Below are 23,383 nucleotides of genomic sequence, written 5' to 3'. Positions count from 1 at the left end.
CTGCTCAGCAGCTGTATGTGGGCTAGACAGTAAGGGAGCTGCTGCCATCTTTGAGAGAAAAATGCCAAATGATTACACAGATTAATGGCTGACCCGTTTAATGGCCTCAAGCTCTGCATGGAAGGCTAGGGGTAGGTTGTAAACTTGTGGCACATGCCTCTCCGTGGGACTTTCAAGTTTAATGTCTTCTCCTTTCATTAACTTGGATGCGTTAAAGCTTTAAGAGACCATTTCAAGTCGAGTGCTCCCTCTAGGTGACACATTTGATCTACAAAGGCAGCCTGTCCGGTCTCATCTGGAAACGAGGCACAGCTGATTAAAGAGCCACAGGAACTATACATGAAATGTTACAGGTGTGGCTATTTTATTTTTAATAGTAATACATATGCCACAATGCAAATATTTTAATATACTTGTAACTCCATGCTTACAAAAACCAGTATTAATAGCAAGCAAGTACTGAAGTCAGAAACGTTCGTATTAAGGCTGTACACTTAACCTTAACTCTACCCCTTTGCACTAAAATATGACTCCTATCATAAGAGAAAATCAGTCAATAAAAGCTTTTTTTTTTTTTTAATATAGACTACAATAGTGGAAGTTTCAATATTTCAAATCTTCAGCCTTGGCGTGATTGTTTTTTTAACCTTGAGAAAGTTATTATGGAAGGAATGGTGGAGGATCATCATAGCTGGGGCTGGGCAGCGAGAAGATGGATGGATGGTGTGGAGCTGATCATTGGAAGGTCAGGGGCTGAGAGCTCCAAGTCAGCGATGGATCCGGAAGGCTTCTGAAAAGTCTGCGATGATGTCACTGATATTCAGACATGAGTAAATGGATTTACTTTACTTTTTAAATGAGGGCTACAAAACAAGCCATGTGTGAATAAAACGAGTTCAGTGGCATTAAAGTGATGAATATTTAGAGCTAAAAGGCCTTTTGAGTCAGATGTTCATAACCCACTAGTTTAGCATAAATATTAAAAAAATGGAATGAGAAAGTTTCACCTTCCTAATGCCAAGTGTTAGGAACTTTAAGACTCCTGACTGACCCAGTTTTTCTTCCAACTGGAGCTACTGTAACTCCAGGGGATCTTTCCATGCTTCACAATTAGAGATACTTACCCAAGATCCCTTAATTAAGCCTCCAAGCAACCCATTTTACAGATGGAGAAAGTGAGTCTCACAGAGGTGAAGTTACAGGCCTCAGGGTACAGACAGAGCCTGGAGCAAAACTAGTATTTGAAACTCCCAGGAGGGCCTGGTTCTCAGGCCAGCACTCAGCCCACACCCAACTTTCAGTCCCACATTCATCCCTGCTGCAACCCCACTGAAGCAAGTGATGAATTCAGCACAGCAAATCCACCAGCTGGGCGCTGAGCTGCTAGATGTTGGAGGGGTTCACTGTGATAGCCTCGTTTCTAATATTTGCTGGATCGTGTGAGGAACAGTAGCCATACATATTTGTACTACAGTAGAGCCCAAAGGCCCTAGTCAGGTCAGGAGGACGGTTGTGCTGGGCGCTGGACCCACACACAGTAAGGAGACAGTGACAATCCCTGCTCTGACGTGCATACACTAACCCGAGAGATTTCAGTTCAGCCCCGAAGGGAGACTGCCTCACAACACTACAGTACGTTTTCCCCTCCTGCTACACACGCCATCCCCAGCTGGAGAATGACAGACGCTAACTTCCAGGGCTGTCAAGCCAGCACCTATCGTCCACACTCCATTCACGGCAGTATATTTAACGCACACAGAGTCCATTAAAATCCAAGCAGTGGGGTTTGTCTGAATGGTGTTCATTCTCTGCCCACAAAATCCATTTTAGCCCATTAGCCATTCTGCTGCACAATCTCCTGCGACCCGCCCGAACCACCCCTCCGGGTCCCCACCACAAAATCCATCAGTCGTTCAGAGTTCTTCAGCTACTAAGTCTGATCAGTTCCAAGAGCGCCATCAATCAGCACAGACCTAAACAGTACGCTTCTAAGGTCAGCTCACTATAAAACTAGCCACAAAGCATGGTTGAAGGGGAAGGCGGAGGACTATCACTTTTCGATGGCAGTTTGAAGTAGGTGCTGTGTGGTTAAAATGTGCTTTGATTGAATTAACTCCCCATTTTAAAAAAATGGAGCTTAAAGAGAAGAAGGGATTTGTGCATGTAGCTAAAGTTGGAACACTTGAGCTTTGCAGCGTCTGGGTTTTCAAACGCCCACCTCTTGAGCACTTCCTCGCTGGCACCACCCTCCCTTTGAACTTCGACAGTGGACTGAACATGTTTTTACAGACGTGTTTACCAGCTAAGAAATATAAGATGGGAGCAAAGCCAAATTTGCTGGAGAAATGTCTTGGCTTAAGTTTTTAGACTAAAAAAGCAACAGCTCTAAAATAGCTCATGATGGCCTGAAAGGGGGTGCAATTTACACTAGTGTCACCAAAATCCACGGGCCCCTCAAGCACATTTTTAACACTTTTATAAAACAGAGGAGAGCACTGGTTTCCCTTGTGTTCATCCCCTTCCCCTGTGGTTTGCTGCCTATGCACAGAGTCCCATGGACTCAGCAGAAAGTTGTCAACCTACTGTGTAAAGCGCTGTTTACATGGTTCTTCTCTGAAGTTTGCTCGGCTAGAAGTTTTTCCCACAGTCCTTTAACTCCCCAAAGGGCAGCTTCAAAAGAAAAGCCCCGCCCCAGCCCGTGGTACTTTCCAGCATGCAAAGACTCTGCTACATACTGTTACAACTCCTCTAATTCGTGCTCTGACCATACCACAGGGAGTTGATGCACATCTCAGCTATCCCACAGAGCAAGGTTTTATATCCATTCAAAATAAATACATGGCTTCCGAGCGTGCCTCAGGCTCTACACACTAGGCAGCAATGTATAGAGCAGCTAAGCCAACTGATATTTCAATGTTTACATGAGCTTTGTTTTGGCCGGGATCGTGGAAGGCTGACCGGGCACACTTACAAAATGCTTGTCAAAGCTGTGCCAAGAGGACTTTTTCCCCCCATCTCTTTAAGCTACACCAAGAGTTCTCAACCGTCATTGCTCCACGACCCCCTTCTGACAATAAGAATTACTACACAACCCAGGAGGGGGGCCTGTAACCTGAGCCCTGCCACCCAGGGTGGAAGCCCTTGGACTTTGGCCCCAGGCTTGGGCTTCGGACCAGGTGGTGGCACTCGGGCTTCAGTCCCGGGCCCCAGCAAGTCTAACACCAGCCCTGGCGACCCCATTAAAACAGGGTTGCAACCCGCAGTTTGAGAACTGCTGAACTACATGCTCTCAAGACCATCCTGCACCCGGGGCAATTCTGCTGAGAAAAGCCAGTCCCCGAACGAGTCAGCGTAGACGATAACTTACTCGATAGCAGCATTTCGAGGAAAAAATGTTCTCAGCGAGAGCCGTATGAATCAAATTCCCTTCGGTGGGAAAGGCGGGGGTGGGAGATGGAACGGATAGCATTAAGCAGGGCTGGCTGGAAAACAGTAATTGTGCTCCACGGAGAATTTCAAGGTTTAAAGTAGCCCCTTTGGTGTTTTTTCATTAAAAAATTCAGGGATCCAGACTAGCCAAGTGGTTGGGTCACTCACCGCGTATGTCGGAGAGACAGGTTCAAGTGTGGGTCTGCAGCAACATTTTTCCACCACAGAGCTCTCTAAATCAGGCAGAGCAGGGACTTGAACCAGGGTCTCTCGCATCTCAGGCACGTGCTCTAAGCATCTGACTGCAGAATGAAAGATTGAGAATCAGACATGCGCGCTCTTGCTCATACATACACAGGCACGTATGTTTCAGCTTTGATGAACCAGCATATTCTGGAATTACATTTCATCAAACTGTTCCCATAGTTTCTATGTACCACAGCCCACACAAAGAACTAGGTTACAGAGTAAGGTTGCAAAGCCAAACATTCAAAAAATTGGGAAGTGCCAGAATTAAAGATGCCGGTGCAACCTTCATTTGCCCCGATGGCATTTCCTAGCTCTGAGTGCTTAACTCTGCAATTTAATAAGATTCTTTTAATAGACCGTTGTGTGTCATTTTCCAACTTTTTAAAAAAGCAAACTGGAAAAAACCCAGGAATTTCTTGATGTGGCCGCCGAGGGACACCCACGTGGGTCATCAGCAGGGGTGGAAAGTTTAGCTCTACCACACTGGAGCTAACAGAGTAACTGACGTTCTCATTCCCGATAAGGGCCGGCACGAGAAGGAGATGGAGAACACACTTTGCTGCTGGGGTTCCCAGAGACTTGCCAACAGCAGAGGAATGGTGAGACTCAGGAATCTTGGATTGTGTTCTGGGGTCTGGACAGGAGCGTGCTCCACTGGCACAGACTTTTTTACCCGTTCCTTCCAAGTGTGACCCCCTCCTACCCCATCCTTTCTTGTCCCCGTTCCATACCCCTGGCTCCTCATCCCACTCCAATTCTCCAGTAGCAAATCCCAATCTCTACTCCTCAAGATTCTCATCTCAGTCCCCATCTCTTTACACGGCAAGGTCTATTCTCACCCGTCAGGACTCCCCATCATTCTCCTCCCAGCTCCATGTTCCCAGCCTCCTTGCCCAGCCAGTTCCAGTCTCCCACACCCCAACTTCAGTTTCTCGCCCACCCACTCTGCCAGCCTCATTTGTATCTCCTCCCACCAAACTCCTTGTCCCAATCTATTCTCCCTGCCTTCCTGTCTCCCCATCCTCTCTCTGCATTCAAATCAGGCAGCGTCCTCCTCCATGTGTTCATTTAGAACAGAGGAGACACAGACTCCCTGCTCTCAGTTCTGGTGCTTGGCCTTGCAGCAGCTCAGAGCTCCAACTACAGGGAAGTTCTGCTCAGCCCTGGGCTGGAGCAGGACCAGTATGGATGGAACCGTCCATGAATTTAGCTGCAAAGCTCTAGCAAGTCTCTACTGAGCACGTGCAAGCTGCAATTTTTCAAAAAGCTCATAGCTTGGCCAAATGTGGGCAGATTTTCATGGGAAAGGCAAGAGGCACACCCCTGGCACAAAGGCTACCCCCTGCCAAATGTCAGGACCCTGCTCCACAGGATGGGGGAACTAGAGCCTCTCAAAGGAAATGTCGCCAGAGGTGGTTTTAACATGGGCAGGACAATTAATTTTTCTTGGAAACAGTGGAACCTTTTTGGCTGAAATTCCCTCTGCTCCCCACCCCCCAAAACCAACAACAAAAACCCCAGTCTAAGCCAGACACCCGGAATAGAAAAGCTGGTAGATCAAGGGAATTTGTTACCATATCAATGAAATAAAGTTTTTTAAACGACCAAAACCCACATTTCTTAAAAAAACGTTCAAAACATAAATCACTACACACAACCCTAGTATTTGGGACATCACCTGACTATGTGCTTCTAACCTGCCCTCAGGCCTCTGAACCACGACACATAACGTTAGCCTCAAGGTGCTCCAGGATCCCAATGCTGCAAATACTTAAGCCTGGGGGGAATCTTTAGTCCACCAGGACTACTCATATGCATAAAGTTAAGCCCATGTTTAAGTGCTTGCAGGACTGGTGGGATCTAGCTATCATCTGCTTATCACAGGGATTCCTCAGCTGTAAACTGACACTGACCTCCACTTTGAGTTCTACCGATGAGACGTGTTCAATAACAGCGAGGTATTATTAGCATTAATGCTACCAACGAAGTGATACTGGAGAGCACATACGCAATCATGGACAATTTCAAATCAGTTTTATTTTCTTAAACCGGTGTTATACAATTTAAAGCGAAAAACAAAAAAGACACACAAAACACAAATTAAAAAAAAAGTTGACAATCGAGCATTACCTTTTAAAGAATAACATTATACACTTTCTCACAAACCTGAAGATACGTGGTATTAGACTGAGGTTTCTTGAAATCTATTTAAGACGCTACGTACAAACGCTGCAACAAGTAACAAACCCATGACGATAGTGAATCGACTAGACTAGCAATTTCAAATTTTCTTTTCTTTTTTGCATTCCTTATTGTCTACAAAGCAATAAATACTATTTTTTACCAAAAAAAAGTTGGATTCACGCTACATGCATTTAGATAACAAATAAAGTCACCAAAGTGATGGCAAAAGAAATCATCTGTCTTTTTTGTTTTGTCTTTTTCTCGTTGTTTATTTATTTTTTAAATCCAAGCACAGTGGCTAAGTTTCAAGTATTGAGAAAATATATATAATATGTACACACACACACACATATTTATTTATATATTGGTTGAAGATCTGTAAACCACTTTTTTTTGGAGCAATATATATTTATATACGTTGAATGTGGACAAATTTGATACATTCAAGTAATTAAGTACAGCTGGAAGGTTAGTGCTGAGCTTGTCATGTATACGGATCGGATCGGTACACCTGTGGCATACACACGAATCCTGGGATGCAACTGACTAATACTTGGCAATAAGCGATTAAGTTTGTGGGGTGTCCATGGCATTCAGTGTGAAAAGCACGTGTGTGCTGGGAAGTTTGTCCTGGCTTATTGTTTCCACACTGCATCCAGGTTAACGTACTGCACTCGTAGCATAGCCTATTGCAGGACTGGTGGCGATCCTTTCCGAAGTGGTCTGCTTCTTGTTTAACATCTCCAGCCACAGGTTTGTTTTTATTTTAGGAACAGGCACACATAGCCACAGCAACAGCAGGCTGTGAATGAACGAAGTAATGAAGGCCTGATACTGAAGTGACACATCATGTAATCAAACTCCCCTGGAAAGGGGCGGGGTTTATTTGCTTTTGTGTTCTGCCACGAGAAGCGTCCATCTTACCACAGATGAAGCTGGTTCACACGTCAGAGTTGTTCCTTGCATAATATTTTTTCCAAAGAGTGTCCTACAAAAACGTGCAAAAAATTACAGTGGCAGAGAGAGAGAGAGAGAAGTAATGAATATTTAACCACCATGCGCAAAATGTTATTAGATCCCAAAAGCTAAGCCCAAGGTTCGCATTTCGTCCACGGAGATTACTTTTTCCACTCAGCGCTAACAAAATACTGCCATGACTCTGATAAATTAAAACACGCCCCCCTCCCCCCCCCCCACACACAGCCAACCAGTTTTCCCCTCACACACACACACTCGCAGCATCCAAGCCTCAACAGGTCTTCAACCGCCCACACCCACAGGCCTGGTTTGGCTACACAGTTGCTTAAAAAGAAATGCTGAAGGTAACTGAACACTAAAAGGGTTGGTTGGTTTGTTTTATAAAAATTAAGCAGCAAAACAATAAAAAAAATGCATTTTCGGTTGTAAAATATTTAAGATCTCAATGTCTGTTCTTGAGCTCTTAAAAACCATGGAGCTTTGTACTGACGGTCCTTAAAAAGAACATTTAAATAAAAAAACCTCTTGGTACTGCAGGATTTCAAGTAAGCTTTGCCTGGCACGGAGGGGAACAGCACATGGACCGTGTGACTGCTGTTTGCTGCACATGCACAAGATACAGTACAGTTAAATACATACAGTGACACACGCTCGATATAACGATACATATTCGCCCCGAGGAATATGTATTCATACAGATACACACACGTAGTGCAATAAAACAACGAGGAGCAGAAAAACAGCATTCCCAGCAGTCGTGAAGTTCCAGGGTCACCGTGTGATGCAAAGTCAACTTGTCAAAGTTCCCACAGTGTGTAAAGTGCTTCTTTGAGTCACAAAGTTAGTGTTTTGGGGGGGCAGTGGGGGAAAGGGTTAGCTAACCAACAGCTGAAAGGAGGAGGACAGCATGGGCACCACCTCCTGTTGGATATGTACTGATATGCCAAGCTGTGCAGTCAAGGGTCTAGGATACTGACCCCACTGGGGGAATAACCATCGGGGCTTCTTGTAATGCTAGAGTCGTTTTTAAATATATATACACAACTTTCTTGTCCTTGGCTGCTCCCCATCCAGGTAGGGATGTGACCCGCCTCCTCATGCTTGGTACAGGGGAGCCTCCTCAGCGGTGACGCGGTTCCAGCGTTGCTCAGGAAGCCTTTCAGAAGGTTGCAGCTGTCTTCAGCAACGCTCCAGGAAAAGAGATCCAGCTTCCCCACCTTACTCCCCTCCGCCACACAGGAAGTGCTCCGTGGCAGGACATACACAAGAAGGGCGAGCGTGGAGAGGGAGCAGCTGCAGGGCAACAGCAAGTTCCTGAGTGCTTGGCTATCAGCAGGGATGGGGAAAGTATGCGACTGGCCTGGAATTCCACCCTTCTCAATTCACCTGAAACTTCCTGCTAATGGTTTCAGCACATCCACCGCCAGCAATGGATGCAGCACTAAAATACTCCGTCTCTGAGCAGGAGGGCAAGGCAGCAGCCTTGTCCTTTGAAGTGGAAGTGGGAGGAAGGGAAATTCTATCCTTCGCCCCCTCCACCAAGAAAGGGAAAAACCCTGAATCTCTCCTCCGTCTTCCCCCAGTCTATATGGTGGGGAAGTGCTTGCGATCACTGCTGTCATATGTCCCCCAAAACAGAATCCAAATCCCTGCTGCGGAAAACCTTCCTGACGACTACAAATAAGATCAAGCAGTTTGTCTTCCAGGTTCCCCGCAGCCAGGCTCCTTCTCCACCACTGCGGCAGGCGATCGGAAACTGAACGTGATCGGCTGGCGTGAGGTTCGCGGCGAGCAGCACTTTTAAAATCACGCACAGATCCCCGATAACAGAGCTGACAACCGGCGTTCAATACACATCTTACCTGTCAGAGAGAAAGGACACAGGAAATCAGTCTCTTGGCCTCGAGCAACTCCATTGCTAACAAGATAAGGAGACACCTGAGCCAGTGTTAATGGGTGCAGCTCTGCTAAGGCAATGGAATTACACCCATTGACACCAGCTGAGTACCTGGCTCAAAACATCCTCATGCAGAGAGGAGCATGAGAAGTGGGAATCATTAGAGACTCCAGAGAACAGTACTTCGGCCACTGTCCCTTATAGGGACGTTGAGTTCTCAGAAAGAAAGGGCCCTAATTTGCCTCTAAAATCAGCGGGGTTGTAACTATTTAAATCAATGAAGTGGTTTACGCCAGTAGTGAAGATGGCTCAAGATCTCAACCATATTTGCCAAGGCCCAATCTGGGACACAAAGAAATCAGGTTGTGATCAGACCCTTATGGAGGCAGGAAGTTCAAAGTTAGGTGGGATTAATTCCTAAAGCTTCAGGCTCAAGTATCTGAATTCCTGATGTAAATAATTAATACCGGTAGGTGTGTGCAGCTGGGCTGTGCATTTGGATCTAAAATACAGCCTGGCACACTCTAACAAGAGACACGCAAGGGAGACTGTCTTATTTAGGAAGCTGTGAACTAAATTGGGTTAAAGGACATGCAGTATTGTTGTAGCTGTGTTGGTCCCAGGATATCAGAGACAAGGGGTGAGGTAATATCTTTTATTGGGCCAACTTCTCTACATCACAAATTACTTCAGTATAACTTACATTGCTCAGGGGTGCGAATAATCCACTTCCGTGAGCAACGTAAATTATACCAGCGGTTTTCAAACTTTTTTTCCTGGCAAGTGCGGAGCCAGTGCTCAGGGGAGGGACAGAGCACAGAGCCCTGTGGCTCCCCTGCCTAGGAGCCGGACCTGCTGCTGGGGCACAGCGCGATGTCAGAACAAGAAGGGACTAGTCTGCCTTAGCTGGGCAGTACCGCCGACGGGACTTTTAATGGCCTGGTCGGCAGTGCTGACCTGGGTTGCAACCTGCAGGTTGAAAACCATTGAGTTATGCCAGCCGAAGTGCCAGTGTAGACAGCACTAGGTCGGTGGGAGAGCTTCTCCCGCTGTAACGGACACAGTGTTGACATAGCCTCAGTTAAAAAACAAAGTTAGTGACTAGATCTCTGTTGGGGAGAGGTGTCTTTCAGGTGGATTAGCCAGCGAGCTACATCTCTGAATAAGTGATACGCTTGAGACTTGATGAGAAGTGTCTGCAACGCCATAGCATTCCTTAATAATCCAGTCAGTGCCTACCATGCACTAAAGCAGCAGTCCCCCCCTGCCTTTAACAACACTTCTGATCAACCATTAAAGTTGGATCATTACTGGTATTTGACTGATTGCTTGTGGGCTGGAATTCTCTTCTTCTATAAGGTATCGAGCGTCACTGAACACCTAGGTGCTGATTACGACAATGGCACCGCCCCTGCTGAGGAACAGGTGCAATCTAACTGGTGATTTTTGTGCCTCCAGGGGAAGAGTGTAGTTGGTGGCTGTGCAATTCCCCCGCCGGGAAGCCAGCTATAATGGTCTTGCCATTGCAGTTAAGTTGCCAGATTTAGCTCTGGTGAAAGCACAGCCAGAGCTGAATTTAACCCACTCTCTTGCTTTTTGACATGATGCTGATTAGACATTCCCCGCTGCCCTGGTGTGCTGAGGCAGGTTCTGTAACTGAGCCATACTGACCAAGGGCAGAGAGAACGGGCTCTGTGTCCACGAGCTCAGTGCTCTCAGAATGACACCCAACCCTCCGGCCAGCGTGGGGTTGGAGCAGCGGGATGGAACGTCCGCTCACAAGGACAGAGGAAGGGTGCTAACTGGGAGGGGTCTGTTTGTCTTGGGGTCGGAAAACTAAGAGGGCCAGTTTGTTCTCTGAAGGGTACAAAGACTGGGGTGGGGTGTGTGCATCAGGAGGGGCTGCAAGGAGGTCAGAGTTCAGGTTTCAGCATCGACTGCTGATGAACAAAACCTGCCTGCCACGGTCTCAGCCTTATCGGGCTCCGTGGGTAATGGAGGGGAGGGAGGATTTGGCAAAGGGTTTGCAAGCTGACACGGGGTGTGTCTACACTGCAGTCAGAGGTCTGATCACAGCATGGCTGCTGCGTCATTACTGCTGCTTTTAGCGGCACTAGCGTGATCAAAGCTAGCTTGGGTGTAACCGACATGAGCTGCAATCACAGCTCTGCCTGCGGGGGACGTACCCTTCAACGTGCATTCGGAAGACCTGTCGCAGCCCTGATTGTGTCAGGTAGCGACCTTCACGCAACAGCTACTGCCGGTTTGCTTCCCCGAGTGACCAGACTAACAGTCCCAGCTGGGACCCAAACCCACACCTTTGCTCCTGTCAGGCCCATGCCCTGAGCCAGCTCCTTCACAAGCAAAAGGCTGCATTACAGCCCGAGCAATCTCTGTGCCGGGGCGGCAGGTCCCTACGGCAGCGTCTTGCCGCTCTGTAAGCAGGAGGCAGGTGGCTGAGCACTGAAGGAGTTATTCCAAACAAAGACATTTTTGATGCATCCACAAAAACTTAGCCCCGGTGGAGGGAACCCTGGAGACAGACTCTGGATCCACCAATGGAAAAATACACAGGGCTCTAGTAAGAAACTGAGCATCCAGCTGCTCACATTTATTGATGTTCTCGATGTCCCCCTGCTCCGTTATGATGTTCAAGAGCCCCTCCATCAGCAGCAGAGCCTTCTGGTACCTCTGTGCGCAGTCCTCCCTGTGATGGAACATCTCATCCAGTGCTGCAGACTGCACCTGTGTGAAGAAGCCCCCCCAGTTATTCTGTGCAGCAGGCAGAGGGACAGTATTCAGGCTGCACCATCACGCCACTGAGAGCTGGGTGCCACTGCATAATCGTCGATTCACCCCAAAACACCATTTTGGTCAATCCAAACCCATCCACGATTTTGTGCCGAGTTTGCCGAATAGTTTCGAGGGGACCGAAAAATCGAAATGGCTCGATGGTGTCAAATGAAAATGTTTTGTTTTGACGTTACCAACTCATTTCGGGCCGGAGTTATAAAACGGCCGGAGGAGGACAGCACAGTGGCAATTGAGAGCCACAACGAATGGCCACAGGGCCAGCAAAAGAGAGTGAGAATGACCCTAGAGCCCCATGCTTACAGCACCCACCTAGGATGTGGGAGACCCACATTCAAGTTCCTGCTGCCATAACTATTTAATGTTTTTTTAAATAAAAAGTGGAACAGCTTCACCGAGAGAGAGATGCCTGCCTCAGAATACCCCATAGCTCAGTGGCTTGGGTACTCCTCCTGGAACGGGGGAGATGCAAGTTCAGATCCCTTCTCCACATCAGGCAGAGAGGGGAATTGATCCTAGGTCTTCCCACATCCCAGGTGAGTGCCCTAACCACTGGGCTAAAAGCAGGGCACCATCACCACTCTGTGCCTAGTCCTCTTTTGCTTTTGTTAAAATGTCCCAGATCAAAATGAAGAATTTCAAGTTGGGGTCAAACAAAATGTTTCATTCGACTCAACTCTAAATGTTTTCTGATTTTTCAATTCGCTAAACATTTGGTTTTGGTTTACCCCAAAATGAAACATTTGTCTGATTTTTCTGAATTGCCAGCAACTGAAAAATCCATTATTCACCCAGCGGAACGGCCCTTCCCGGCCCTCCAATGCGCAACGAGCCAGGCGTGAAAACAACCTGCCAGCACCCTGTATGTGAGCTGTGACCAATCATGCTGAGCCACGATGCATGCTGGACACTGCTCCTCTAGGGCTGCGAGATCTTTACCATCTGCACGGCGTAGCTGAAAATGAGCTTCTCTGCTGTGATGCTGTTGATCCGATCCATGAGCTTCTGTTTATCCAAGAAGAATCTCTGGAGTCTCATGTTCAGAGAATGGCAGGCCGACACGCTGGATTTATAAAGTTCGTTAAGCTTCTTCACAACTAGGGCAAAAGAAACAAAATGTTTGTCTCCACTTCCTGCTTTGCCTCTTTCACCTACTCCCCATGCTCCAGATCTTTAAGGAGTGTCTCAAAGGTGCTTTGTTTAAAGCAAAGCTTCAGCCGTTCAGCAGCATACAGACTGTGAAATACCCGTCACTATCGTGGGCTTTGACTTAGCCTCGTGCAGTAGCTTCAAGGCTCTTATATGGAGACACCCATACATGCATCCAGTTCCCCTGCCACCAGATCTAGTTTCGTTTCTTTTAGCTGAAACAAAGTTTAGGCAATTCAATGTGTGCACTTTGCCTCACACGCCACTGGGAACAGCAAACACTCCAGAAATGGAGCCTCTCTGATCCGATGGCTGGTGGCGTGATGCAAACTTGCCTCACCTATGGAAGCCGATGGAGCCTACAATGCCACGAGTGGGTGAAGCAATGGAGTGGAGCAGGGATATAGCAATTATTTGCTGAGCAGCACTTTGCTGCCCTGCCAGGTGAACGTACAAGGACACCTGACCTCCCTTCCTGCAGGGCAGCCAGGATTTTAAGGCTCCAGGACTGCGTGATGGAGAAGAGCAAGAAGAATTTATGTAAACGTTACTGTATGTGGCCAGCAATAACAATCCAAAAGGGCGTTCAACAAAGCGAGAGACTGAGCCTCTTTAGTGGCTTGGATACACGTCCTCGACTAACCAGGAGCTTTTTCAAAGGCACACAGGTCAGCCTGCAGACCTAATGGGACTTGGTGCCTTTGAAGGTCTCCCCCTAATGCCTACATTCAACTTTACATGTTAAAAAGGGACTGTTCATCACGAAGTAGTGTCAGCGTCTTTCAAACTGCTCTCGCTTCCTCATATACTTTGAGACCCTGAATTCTAAGCAGTGCTTCGTGGAGAGAGAAGGAAGAATGGAATAGCTTGCCTAATGCCCAATGCCTATTGGTGAAAGCGCAGCTATACATCTAGAGGCTACAATCTGCAAGGTACCTAACGAGCACCTGGGAAAAGAGAGGTTAAGACTTCTCTGTAAATGCTCAGAACGATTTGTTATTCAGGCTACAAGGGCAGCTGTAGCCGTGGCTGGCCACAGCTTCTGCAAACTCATTCCAATTCTCCCTGAATATGCTCTACTTCAGAGTTCGGAGACTAGGCTCAGAAGCTCACCCTTGGTTCTTAGAGAGCCCGGTGGATGACCTGAGTGGCACCAGGCAGTGTATGATGTACAGTAACATACAGCGGATTTGGGACTCGGAAAGTTTCAGCCTCTGCCATCTTCCCTTTCAAGGGGGAAGTTAGAGACAGTTACAGAAAATCCACGGAGCGGAGTAAAATTCCAGCCCCCAGGGTTTACTGATGCAGCATTTTCTTTGGCCACTGCCTAACACCTGAACAAAACCCAGTGCAGCTAGAATCACTGAGCAGGGAGAGCTGAGCGCTACGGCCTCTGCGGGGAAACTGCTCTGCAAAGGCTATTTTGCACCCAGAGGCTTTCTGAACCTTTCAGCCACTGACCAGGAAAAGGTTTTAAGTGGCAAGGAGGAGAAGTAGCGGCGTGACTTTCCATTTACACGGGTGGAAATTGTGTGGCTACGTCCCTGCATTGGCCACTGCAAAAAGAGAGGCTGTGCAGTTATTGACAACACCCCCCCCCAATGCAGAGATGGGATTTTCAAAGGCACAAAGCACATTTAGATGGCAGCCAATGGGAGATGGGAGTCTAATTGCCCTTGGTGCCTTTGAAAGACTCCCCCAATAGCGTCCCAACGCTAAGACAAAAACCCAGCCACCAGCTTTGTACTGACTAGTGGCCGTCTTGTGGGATGGCCAGAGATGCGCAACACGTCAGAACCAATGGAAGGCCATAACAGACTGATAAATAAACGGCTTCCTACACTGCCATCGGGTATTGTTACTTCCTGGTTTTTGTTTCTTTCACTTGAAAGTCACGATTGCCAAGAAATGACTCAACTTGCCAAGTAAGCACGCATTACGAATAATGTAATTAAGTTGCACCCCCATCACGTATAATTAAGCACCTGTGTATAGAGACGTGCCGAGATATTCAGATCAGATGCTTTCTGTCTAACTGGCAGTGAGGAATCATACAATGGCATAAGCGAGAACCTGGGTTCTTGCATAAAGTGAATGTCACGCGAGGAGCAGGTTCTTTGAGGTGTATGAAAAGCATCCCTGAGGATGCCAGCAATGCCAGGAGGCGCACGTGCTCCTCTTCCACCCCACCGGGCAGAGGGCGGATAACTTTGCCAACGGAATGTAATACTTGGGGGAAGGTGGGGGAGAGACGAGGCAGGCTGCTGGCACAGAGCGGGGGTGCGTTTGCGCGCTGGCAGAGGGTGGCAGCGTGTAAGGAAACTGCCAGCACAGAGGAGTGCGAGGAAGGCTGACTACACGCAAAAGTGGCGCTCACTCTTGAGTGTGAGGCCACTAGCCGAGTTCAGTGGCGATGGCTCATATATGTGGATGGGGGAAGGGGCACGCGTGTGCATGCATGTGTAAAAGCTGCTCCTCCAGGAGCTCTAAAGAGGAGGCAGCTGGTTATCCAGGCAAGTGATCCCAGACAGCCTGCAGTGTGTTCACCTGGGGCACTCAGTATGTAATAGAGAGGGTCGGAACTGGCTAGCAGGAGGAACTCAGCACTCTGCTTCTCACTCTGCTTTTATTGCTGAAGTCTCAGGGCAATGCAGCGGTGGGAGGGGTCTGTGTGTGTGTGGGGGACAACATCCTCATTCCAAGCTCCTTTCCACAGCTCCGGCACTCCAGACGGGTCCCTTGTACTTGTGCCCAGGGGCCCTTACCTTGTTTGACAGTGGAGGAGAGGCACAGTTTGCCTGCCTTGATCTGTTCTATGGCTGTCTGCAGGCCTGAGGACAGCAGCTCTGCTATTTTCAGGTACAGTACCAGCTGCTCTGCATAGCTGCAAAGGAAGCACATTTCAGTGCAAGCTGGTCAATGGGCTGGTCGGTGTATCTATAGCATGACCTCTACAATAAGTGTCCCAGAGTGCTTTCCAAATGCACACATCAGGCAGGTGTGCACAGAGAAGCAACGCACAGCAGCCAGGGTGGTTTTGGGAAAAGGACAAGGAATCCTGGCTTCTTCTCAGGCCTTACCTCCATTCCCTGCTGAGAAGGCTGATCTGGTCAGCCACCACACTCTCCTGAAGCTGGTACTCAGAGGCCACCGAGCTGCTCATCTCGCTGGTGCTCCCTTTGATGGTGGCGATTTCCATCACGTAGTGGACGAAGGCAAGCATGAAGCGCAGGCTGCGCAGGATGTCCGTGTGCTCTTGCTGGAGAAGGAAACACCAACACCGAGGTTACGTGTAGGATGCAGTGTGCGAGGGACGCGGGACACATTGGCAACAGTGCCAGCACACAGAGGACTCATCACTGGGTTATGAAAGCAGAAGCTGAGGATATAATTCTAACAAGGAGCTGTTATTGTGTCTAGGCATGAAAGCTCAGACACCAATCCTCCTCCTTCACAGATTAACGGAGCACAGCTTCAGGCCACCAGTTTACAAGCAGTTCCCCAGAGAAGCTGGTAAGCCAGGCTCCCAGTAACAGGCTAACCTTCCAACAGGAGTTTTCCCTCTCTGTGTGACTGCTTAGGAATCCATCGAAGCTGAGGGTAGTTTCTGTGAGTTGCGGGCCTAATGCTTCTCACTGTCATTGGGGCAAGCAATGGAGTGATTGAGAGCAGAGCTGGGCACATCCAGAAGTAACTGGCTTGAACTCCGTATGTAAACCCCACAAATACCAGCCTCACACCAGGCTGTCAATACAACACAACACCCCACTCCTTAGAGTCTTCAGTCTGAGTCGACACTGTCACGGAACCAACGTCTCCAGAGTTGCTTCTTATTTCAGGTCAGGAGTGAGGCATGCTGACAGGGCAAGCTTGTCATGCTGCTGCTTGAGCATCTGTTCTGTGAGTGAACCGTGGCCTTTGGCCTCCTGGCTCTCAATCCAGCACCCTGAGCTACGAGGCACCTTCATTTAACAGGGGGAAGAAACCTCACAGCAATGGGCTCAGCTCAGAGGGGCACTTGCCCATTTCTTGGGGAGTTTTACTGAATAAACCCCACCCAGTATAGCCTGAAGGCTAACTACTCATAGGATCTGCCTCAACTGCAGTAGTGTGTCCAGTTCAGGGCACCACATTTCAAGAAAGATGTGGAGAAACTGGAGAGGGTCCAGAGAAGAGCAACAAGAATGATTAAAGGTCTTGAGAACATGACCTATGAAGGAAGGCTGAAAGAACTGAGTTTCTTTAGTTTGGAAAAGAGAAGACTGAGAGGGGACATGATAGCAGTTTTCAGGTATCTAAAAGGATGTCATAAGGAGGAGGGAGAAAACTTGTCCACCTTAGCCTCTAAGGATAGAACAAGAAACAATGGGCTTAAACTGCAGCAAGGGAGGTTTAGGTTGGACATTAGGAAAAAGTTCCTAACTGTCAGGGTGGTTAAACACTGGAATAAACTGCCCATGGAGGTTGCGGAATCTCCATCTCTGGAGATATTTAAGAATAGGTTAGATAAATATCTATCCGGGATGGTCTAGACAGTATTTGGTCCTGCCATGAAGGCAGGGGACTGGACTCGATGACCTCTCGACGTCCCTTCCAGTCCTAGAATTTATGAATCATATGAATCTATGAACGACTGGCTCTTTGAGGTGACTATAAAACCTGTGAGAACGTCTCGCTGGAATTTCTTGTGGAACTCCTTTTGGTATTTTCTATCAAAACGATCGGAAGAGCTAGCAGGTCTGTCATGCATTCAATGGATACATGCAGTGTCGTAGTCATGTGGGTCCCAGGATATTAGAGAGACAAGGTGCGGGAGGGGCCTATAAAAAGACATTACCTCACCCACCTTGTCTCTCTAGTCATACAATGGGTCAGTCCTTCTCTCAAAGCGGCAGGTTAATGCCCTTTAGTCTATGAGTTATGGGCAGCCATCAAAGGGAGAAATACATCCCTCATATTGAGCAACCAATTATACAGGTTTCTTTATTCACTCATCAGTTCAGCTTCTTGGTTCATGGGTTTCATATGTACATGGCCTCCATAGCACCTCAAAATCTCTAGTGTCTTTACCCTCACAATACCCCTGTGAAGTAGGTAAGTGCTATTATCTCAATTTTACAGATGGGGAATTGTGGGACAGAGAGATTAAGTGACTTGCCCAAGGTCACATATGATGGAACAGGAATTGAAACTGAGTCTCCCAACAGCCAGGTTAGCACCCTACTCAGTGGACCTTCCTTTCTCTCTACCCATAAAGAGCCTATGGAACTTTCCAGCCCTGCCATCAGTAATCATTCAGAATCTCTCCTGCCCCAGTCCCCAATATGTACTTTGTTTTAGCACTGCACATCAGACTTTTAAATACAGTCCTGAATTTGTCTTGTTTTCCCCTAAAGGAACTTTTTCAAAGAAAAAACATCCACTTACTTTTTACAATGAAACCTGAGATAAATAATAGGTTTCAAAATGCCAACATTTCAGTGTGCTGTAAAAACGTCAGCAGAAAGCATCTGTGTGGAAAAGTTGTCAGGTTGGCATTCTGGACAGATCCACAGGGCACAAAAGGGGTTACAAATAAGCCAAAAAAGCTGGGGGCCAGGGAGGTTTTGCAACATGTGAATGGATTATTAAAGCCTGAATTCTGCAGAAACGAGGACCAAACCAAAATGACTCACTGCAGATATCTGAAGCAGAACTGCACAGCATTAACAAGATCAAGCTGACATTTCTTTGGGAAGATTCTGTTCAGGCCTACAGAAGAGGAGTGGCTGCCACATTCCCATGCTTCTGGAGCTCTTAAGATGGTAGGAAGTTCAGTTAACTCCTACACAACATGGATCACATCCATGTTAAAATCTCAGCCCCATGCCTCTGCAGAAAACTTAGCAGATGAAACCAACTCAGTGCACACCTGACAGCTCAAGTTTCATTTTTCTAACTTGATTTTTTTAATATATTTTTTTAAAATGGAACAATCGAATCTTAATTCTTAAGCCAATGTGCACAGGTCTCTGCATGTATACAGAGGCAGGGTCGGCTTTAGGCCGATTCGCCCGATTCCCTGGAATCGGGCCCCGCGCTGGCGCCTTTTTAATGTTTACTCACCCAGCGGCGCTCTGGGTCTTCGGCGGCGGGTCCTTGAGTGCCGCCGAAGACCCGGAGCGAGTGAAGGACCCGCTGCCAAAGTGCTGCTGAAGACCCAGAGCACCGCTGGGTGAGTACGAATCGGGTCCCGCACTTGCTAAAGCCGGCCCTGTCCAGAGGACAATTTTTTTAATATTGGAGTCAAGGTTTAGTTGTAAAAAACCTTCCATAGTCCTAGATGAGCTTCCATAAGATTATGAATAAAGATGAAACCAGGCCTTAGTTTTTCCCTTCACTCCCCAGCTCCACTGCAAATGGATAACCTGACTTACATATCAAATGCACTTGGGCGGTGGGAGCATTTGCTATGCTTCCAGCTCCATTCACTGTGGGAAAAAGGGGGTGTCTGGCTGCCTTTCAACTTGACAAAGATGGTTCAATAGCCTATTTTGTTGGTTCAGAGTCTCTCTCTCTTGCTATCAACACAAGCATCTAGTTTATTTTCTTTTAGGTCCTTTCATCGAAGATTGTATCGCTAACAGAAACCCCAGTGCATGCAGAAGATAGTAATGGGATACATTAAATAGCTCGCTGGCTGGATTCTGGCTAGACATCAGTAACACTTTTTTTTTTCCCCCTTTTAAAAAGAAACAACCCAGACTTTCTTCACAACCAGCTGATTTTCAGTCAAAGAAGAACGTGCAATATTGAGTGCAGTTTCCAACCTTCAATTTCAGCTTTAGAAATGGCAAAATTATACCCTCCGTCACGCCAGTAACCAGCTACAAGGACTGAGAAGTTCAGTAACTTTGTTCCCTCCCAGACAAACAGGACCAATATGCTGAAAGCATTTTTGACTTACTGAACTTTATGGGCCAGATCTGGTGTAAACTGGCCTTGCTCCCTTGCTGAGGGTCTGACCCCATCTGCTGCAAATATCCAATATTTTAGCCTTTTGGACTTGCTTTTGGTGATTCACCCTCCTTCCCCCACCCGCATTTCTGTTTTAAGTCCACAGGCTGAACTCACCTCCATGAGCGTCTCCTCAGGCAGTTCTGGTGCCTCAAATGTAACTGCCCCTTCCAGATTAGCTGCAATAGGATCCACAAGAGCGTACCGGAGACTAGATGGCGCTTCCATGGCATCCCCACCAGCTCCCACCAGCAAGTGTCTGCTGCTGAATGAGCCTCCTGAACTCAGAGAGCTTGACGAACCCACTGAGAAGAAAAGGACACATGGCAATGACTTAGACACGAATACCAGGCAGAACTGCAGCACAGCCATTGCTTAGATGATGTACAATCCCGTCCACCACATAGACACCTTGCTAGGAAGTGGAGTATTGGGGTTCTTGATTAGATGCCTAACAAAGAAAGCAGTCGATCCCATGCAACGTAACCGTGTATGCTACAAGCTTGGAGCCCGTTTTTTGCCATCTCTAGTAGCAGCAGCGGCTCCAGGCACCAGCGCTCCAAGAACATGCCGGAGGCAGCAAGCCGCAGCGGGTGCCCTGCCGGTCGCTGTGAGGGCGGCAGTCAGGCTGCCTTCGGTGGCTTGCCTGTGGGAGGTCCGCCAGTCCCATGGATTCGGTGGCGGGTACGCGGAAGCCACGGGACTGGCAGACCTCCCACAGGCGTGCCGCCGAATCCGCGGGACCGGGGACCTCCCGCAGGCGCGCTGCCGAAGGCAGCCTGCCTGCTGTGCTTGGGGTGGCAAAAAAGCTAGAGAAGCCCTTGTCTAGTAGTTCTGACCCTCTGGACAACAGCATGTCACTTCCCGGGCTCCTGGTTCATTTGGGTGGAACTGTTCTCCTCCCCCATTTTACAGATGGGGAAGTGAGGTACGGAGCAGATTAAGCTGTCCAGGGTTCCACACTGTGGCTGGGCCAGAAACTGAACTCTGATCTCCTGAGTCCTAGTCCAGTGCCCCATCCACTAGATCACCACCAACCATGTCCCCTTGGGCCAATCATACTCAAGCCCAGAGAGCACCACAGATACATTGTTTACTATAAGATTTATCAATAGCAAAAGGACCCTCCAAAGTCATGCAGTTATAATAAGAGAATTAAATATATTCGCCATGACCCGCATTGCAGCACATGTTGTCGATGGGGAATGTTCTCTTTGAGACACAGAGGCTGTAATGCGTATCTATCCAGCTATGTAAATTCGGCCAAGATGGGATTCCCTACAGTCACTGAACATCACAGTTGGAAAAGACACGGCCTTTCCCCTCTGGATTCCATCTGCTGCTTTACAGAGTCTTCAGAAGACTCAGCCACATAATTTGCTGCTGAGTTACTCATGACAGAGTTGTATGCAGCCTTCTTTCCCTTACCGCCCTGCTTGAGAACTACACCCCAAAGCTTTCAGGGACCCGCAAAGAAGGTCTGAATATTTCCAGCTCTTTGAGGGGAGACAAATGGAACAGGCAAACGAAAGGAATCTCAAACTCAGGGTATCCCTGAATTTGCAGGCCACTGTTTCCAGCAGCCTTAATCTGACCTATACAATTGCTCTGTTGTTGTATTTGTCTAATGACCCTATTTATGGGCACACCAAACTTGTCAAGCATTGAGGCTGCGTAAGGCTTCAGCTTGCGTCACCCTGACTCCGAGCCCCCTCCCTCCCAGCAATGACAGCCTGCTGTCCCATTTCTGTACATGAGCTAGAACACCGGAAGTAGTTAACAGAACAGGGGTAATAGAGATCAGTCACAGCTCTTCAAGCTCAACTCTTATCCAATTGCAACACTTAGCGAACTTGTCATAATATCCACTGCACGGCTTGCACTGGAAACGCTTAGGGGTGGCTCGGCATCTTTTCCAGAGGACTCTGAAGAGAATGGGGAATGGAGCCTATGTATGATGTACAGGACGCTATCAGCAGGTTAGGGAATGATTCATCTTCATACCCTCTGGTCTCTATAATCAATTTTCACGCTATCCTGGGGATTTTCTGCTCAGTGCCAAAAAGCCCACATTTAGGACAGGGACTGAGGGAGAAAGAAAGACGGCTCACAGGGTGGTCTCCTTAATCAGGTATTAAAGCCAGTCCTTTAATTAAACTGTACAGCTTGATGGAGCAATGCAGACTCATAATGATGAGCACAGCAGTTCCCCAAGTTAACTATTAAGCACACAGTCATTTCCTATTGAACAACATTATTTACAGGGGGTGAACTGACTCACGTGGATATTTGTTCTGATAGGAAAGTACTAAAAAAGGCTATTCCTGAAGTAGAGAGAGAAATAAAGTAACAAATATTTGCATCTCTCTTGATCATCCATATTCATCCTCAAAGCAACGGAAAGAGCTTTCAGTAATAACTTGGGTTAGTATTTGCCAGGGTTATAATCTCAATGGCGTTCAGGCCATTCTGCTAAACCGTTCTGTGCCGCCAGTGCTCCAACAACAGAAAGCAAAGCCTGTGGCACGAAGGCCTGCCGTCACCACCTTCCAGACAGACAGGTAGGGCCATTACCTGAAAACATCCTGGTCCTAGTGGTTTGTGGCGGTGTTGTCCCACTGGGAGGGGATCCAACCGTGAAGATCACTGGGGAAGAGCTCAGAGAGCCCCCAGCTCTAGCCCCACAGTATAGGTTTCCTCCATAAGCAGCAGAGGGAGCTACAGAAGAAGAGTGAAAAGGAGCAGCTTTTACTCTCCTCACAACCTCAAGATGTTCCCACCCGCTCGTTTCAGATTCCACTGCTCCCTTTCCAAGCATCCCGCTGACAAAGGAAATGACACAGGCTTGCATACAAACAGGGCACAACCAAAGAGCACCGGCGGCGTTACGTGGCCTCACTGCCAACTAGATTACCGACTCCTGCAGCTCCTCAGAGGAGGGCCCCCTCCTACGCGACTCTCCGCCACAGTGGAGATCATATGTCCCTCTACCTCCCAGGAACACCGCGAGGGTGAAGGCATGTTTGAAAAGCATTCGATGCTTATTCAATTGTTCCCATTAAAATATTCATCATAAAATAGACCTCTGAGATAATAAGTAATAATGATACCCAGCTCTTCCACAGCACTTTTCATCCCGAGGTCTCCAAGTGCTTTACACAGGAAGAAGCATGGTTATCCCCATATCAGATACAGCAGTCAGTTCCTGCTCCCAGGCAAGGAGACCGGAGATCTCCCATTCACACAAAGCCCTGGAAAGCAAGAACTGGGCAAACTTGAGACACGCTACCAAGGCCGCGTGGCCTTCCCTCATACCTGTGATCTCCATTGGCTTCTCATTGTTCAGGCTGTCGTTGCTGCCAGCTTCCGAGATCTGAGCCCCAAAGGCAGCCTTGAGAAGCAGGTCAGTGAGGCGGCCGGTGCTCAGAGATCTAGAGAGAAAATTAAATGTGATGCAGGAAGACAAAGATGGTTTCAGAAAGGCCTGAGGTTTCAGTGAACTTCCACTCCCTGATCTGTGCCATTCCGCCTCCCCACCTGTTCTGCACATTGCATGGCAAATGGCTCAACGCTGAAGCAGCTGTTAGCCTGCGATGCTCTTTACTCCGCTATATCAGAGCCGTGGGGGCATCTCTGGCTGGGACAGGGAACAGCTAGTAGCCCAGCTATTTGCATCAACACCTTCCTTTC

At 47.9% G+C, this 23,383-nt stretch overlaps 1 protein-coding gene across 5 annotated transcripts in view; it reads right to left on the bottom strand.

Moving 5' to 3' along the window:
* Positions 1-5,695: 5,695 nt before the first annotated feature.
* The window catches only part of ULK1 (unc-51 like autophagy activating kinase 1), a 129,141-nt gene continuing 111,453 nt past the window's right edge, over positions 5,696-23,383 (bottom strand). For all 5 annotated transcript variants that reach the window (XM_039505103.1, XM_039505105.1, XM_039505101.1 and 2 more), the window contains 8 exons: positions 23,009-23,124; positions 22,268-22,411; positions 19,811-19,998; positions 15,778-15,956; positions 15,463-15,581; positions 12,488-12,645; positions 11,347-11,482; positions 5,696-8,702 (listed from right to left, as the gene is read on the bottom strand). In XM_039505103.1, the coding sequence (XP_039361037.1) occupies positions 8,647-8,702; positions 11,347-11,482; positions 12,488-12,645; positions 15,463-15,581; positions 15,778-15,956; positions 19,811-19,998; positions 22,268-22,411; positions 23,009-23,124 (1,096 nt within the window). In that variant the 3' untranslated portion in view covers positions 5,696-8,646. The remainder of the gene's footprint in view (positions 8,703-11,346; positions 11,483-12,487; positions 12,646-15,462; positions 15,582-15,777; positions 15,957-19,810; positions 19,999-22,267; positions 22,412-23,008; positions 23,125-23,383) is intronic.

The sequence above is a fragment of the Mauremys reevesii genome, linkage group 18 (genome assembly GCF_016161935.1).
Source record: "Mauremys reevesii isolate NIE-2019 linkage group 18, ASM1616193v1, whole genome shotgun sequence".
NCBI classification, from domain to species: domain Eukaryota; kingdom Metazoa; phylum Chordata; order Testudines; family Geoemydidae; genus Mauremys; species Mauremys reevesii.
The sequence above is the reverse complement of the archived record's forward strand: the minus strand, read 5'-3'. Positions and strand labels throughout refer to the sequence as shown.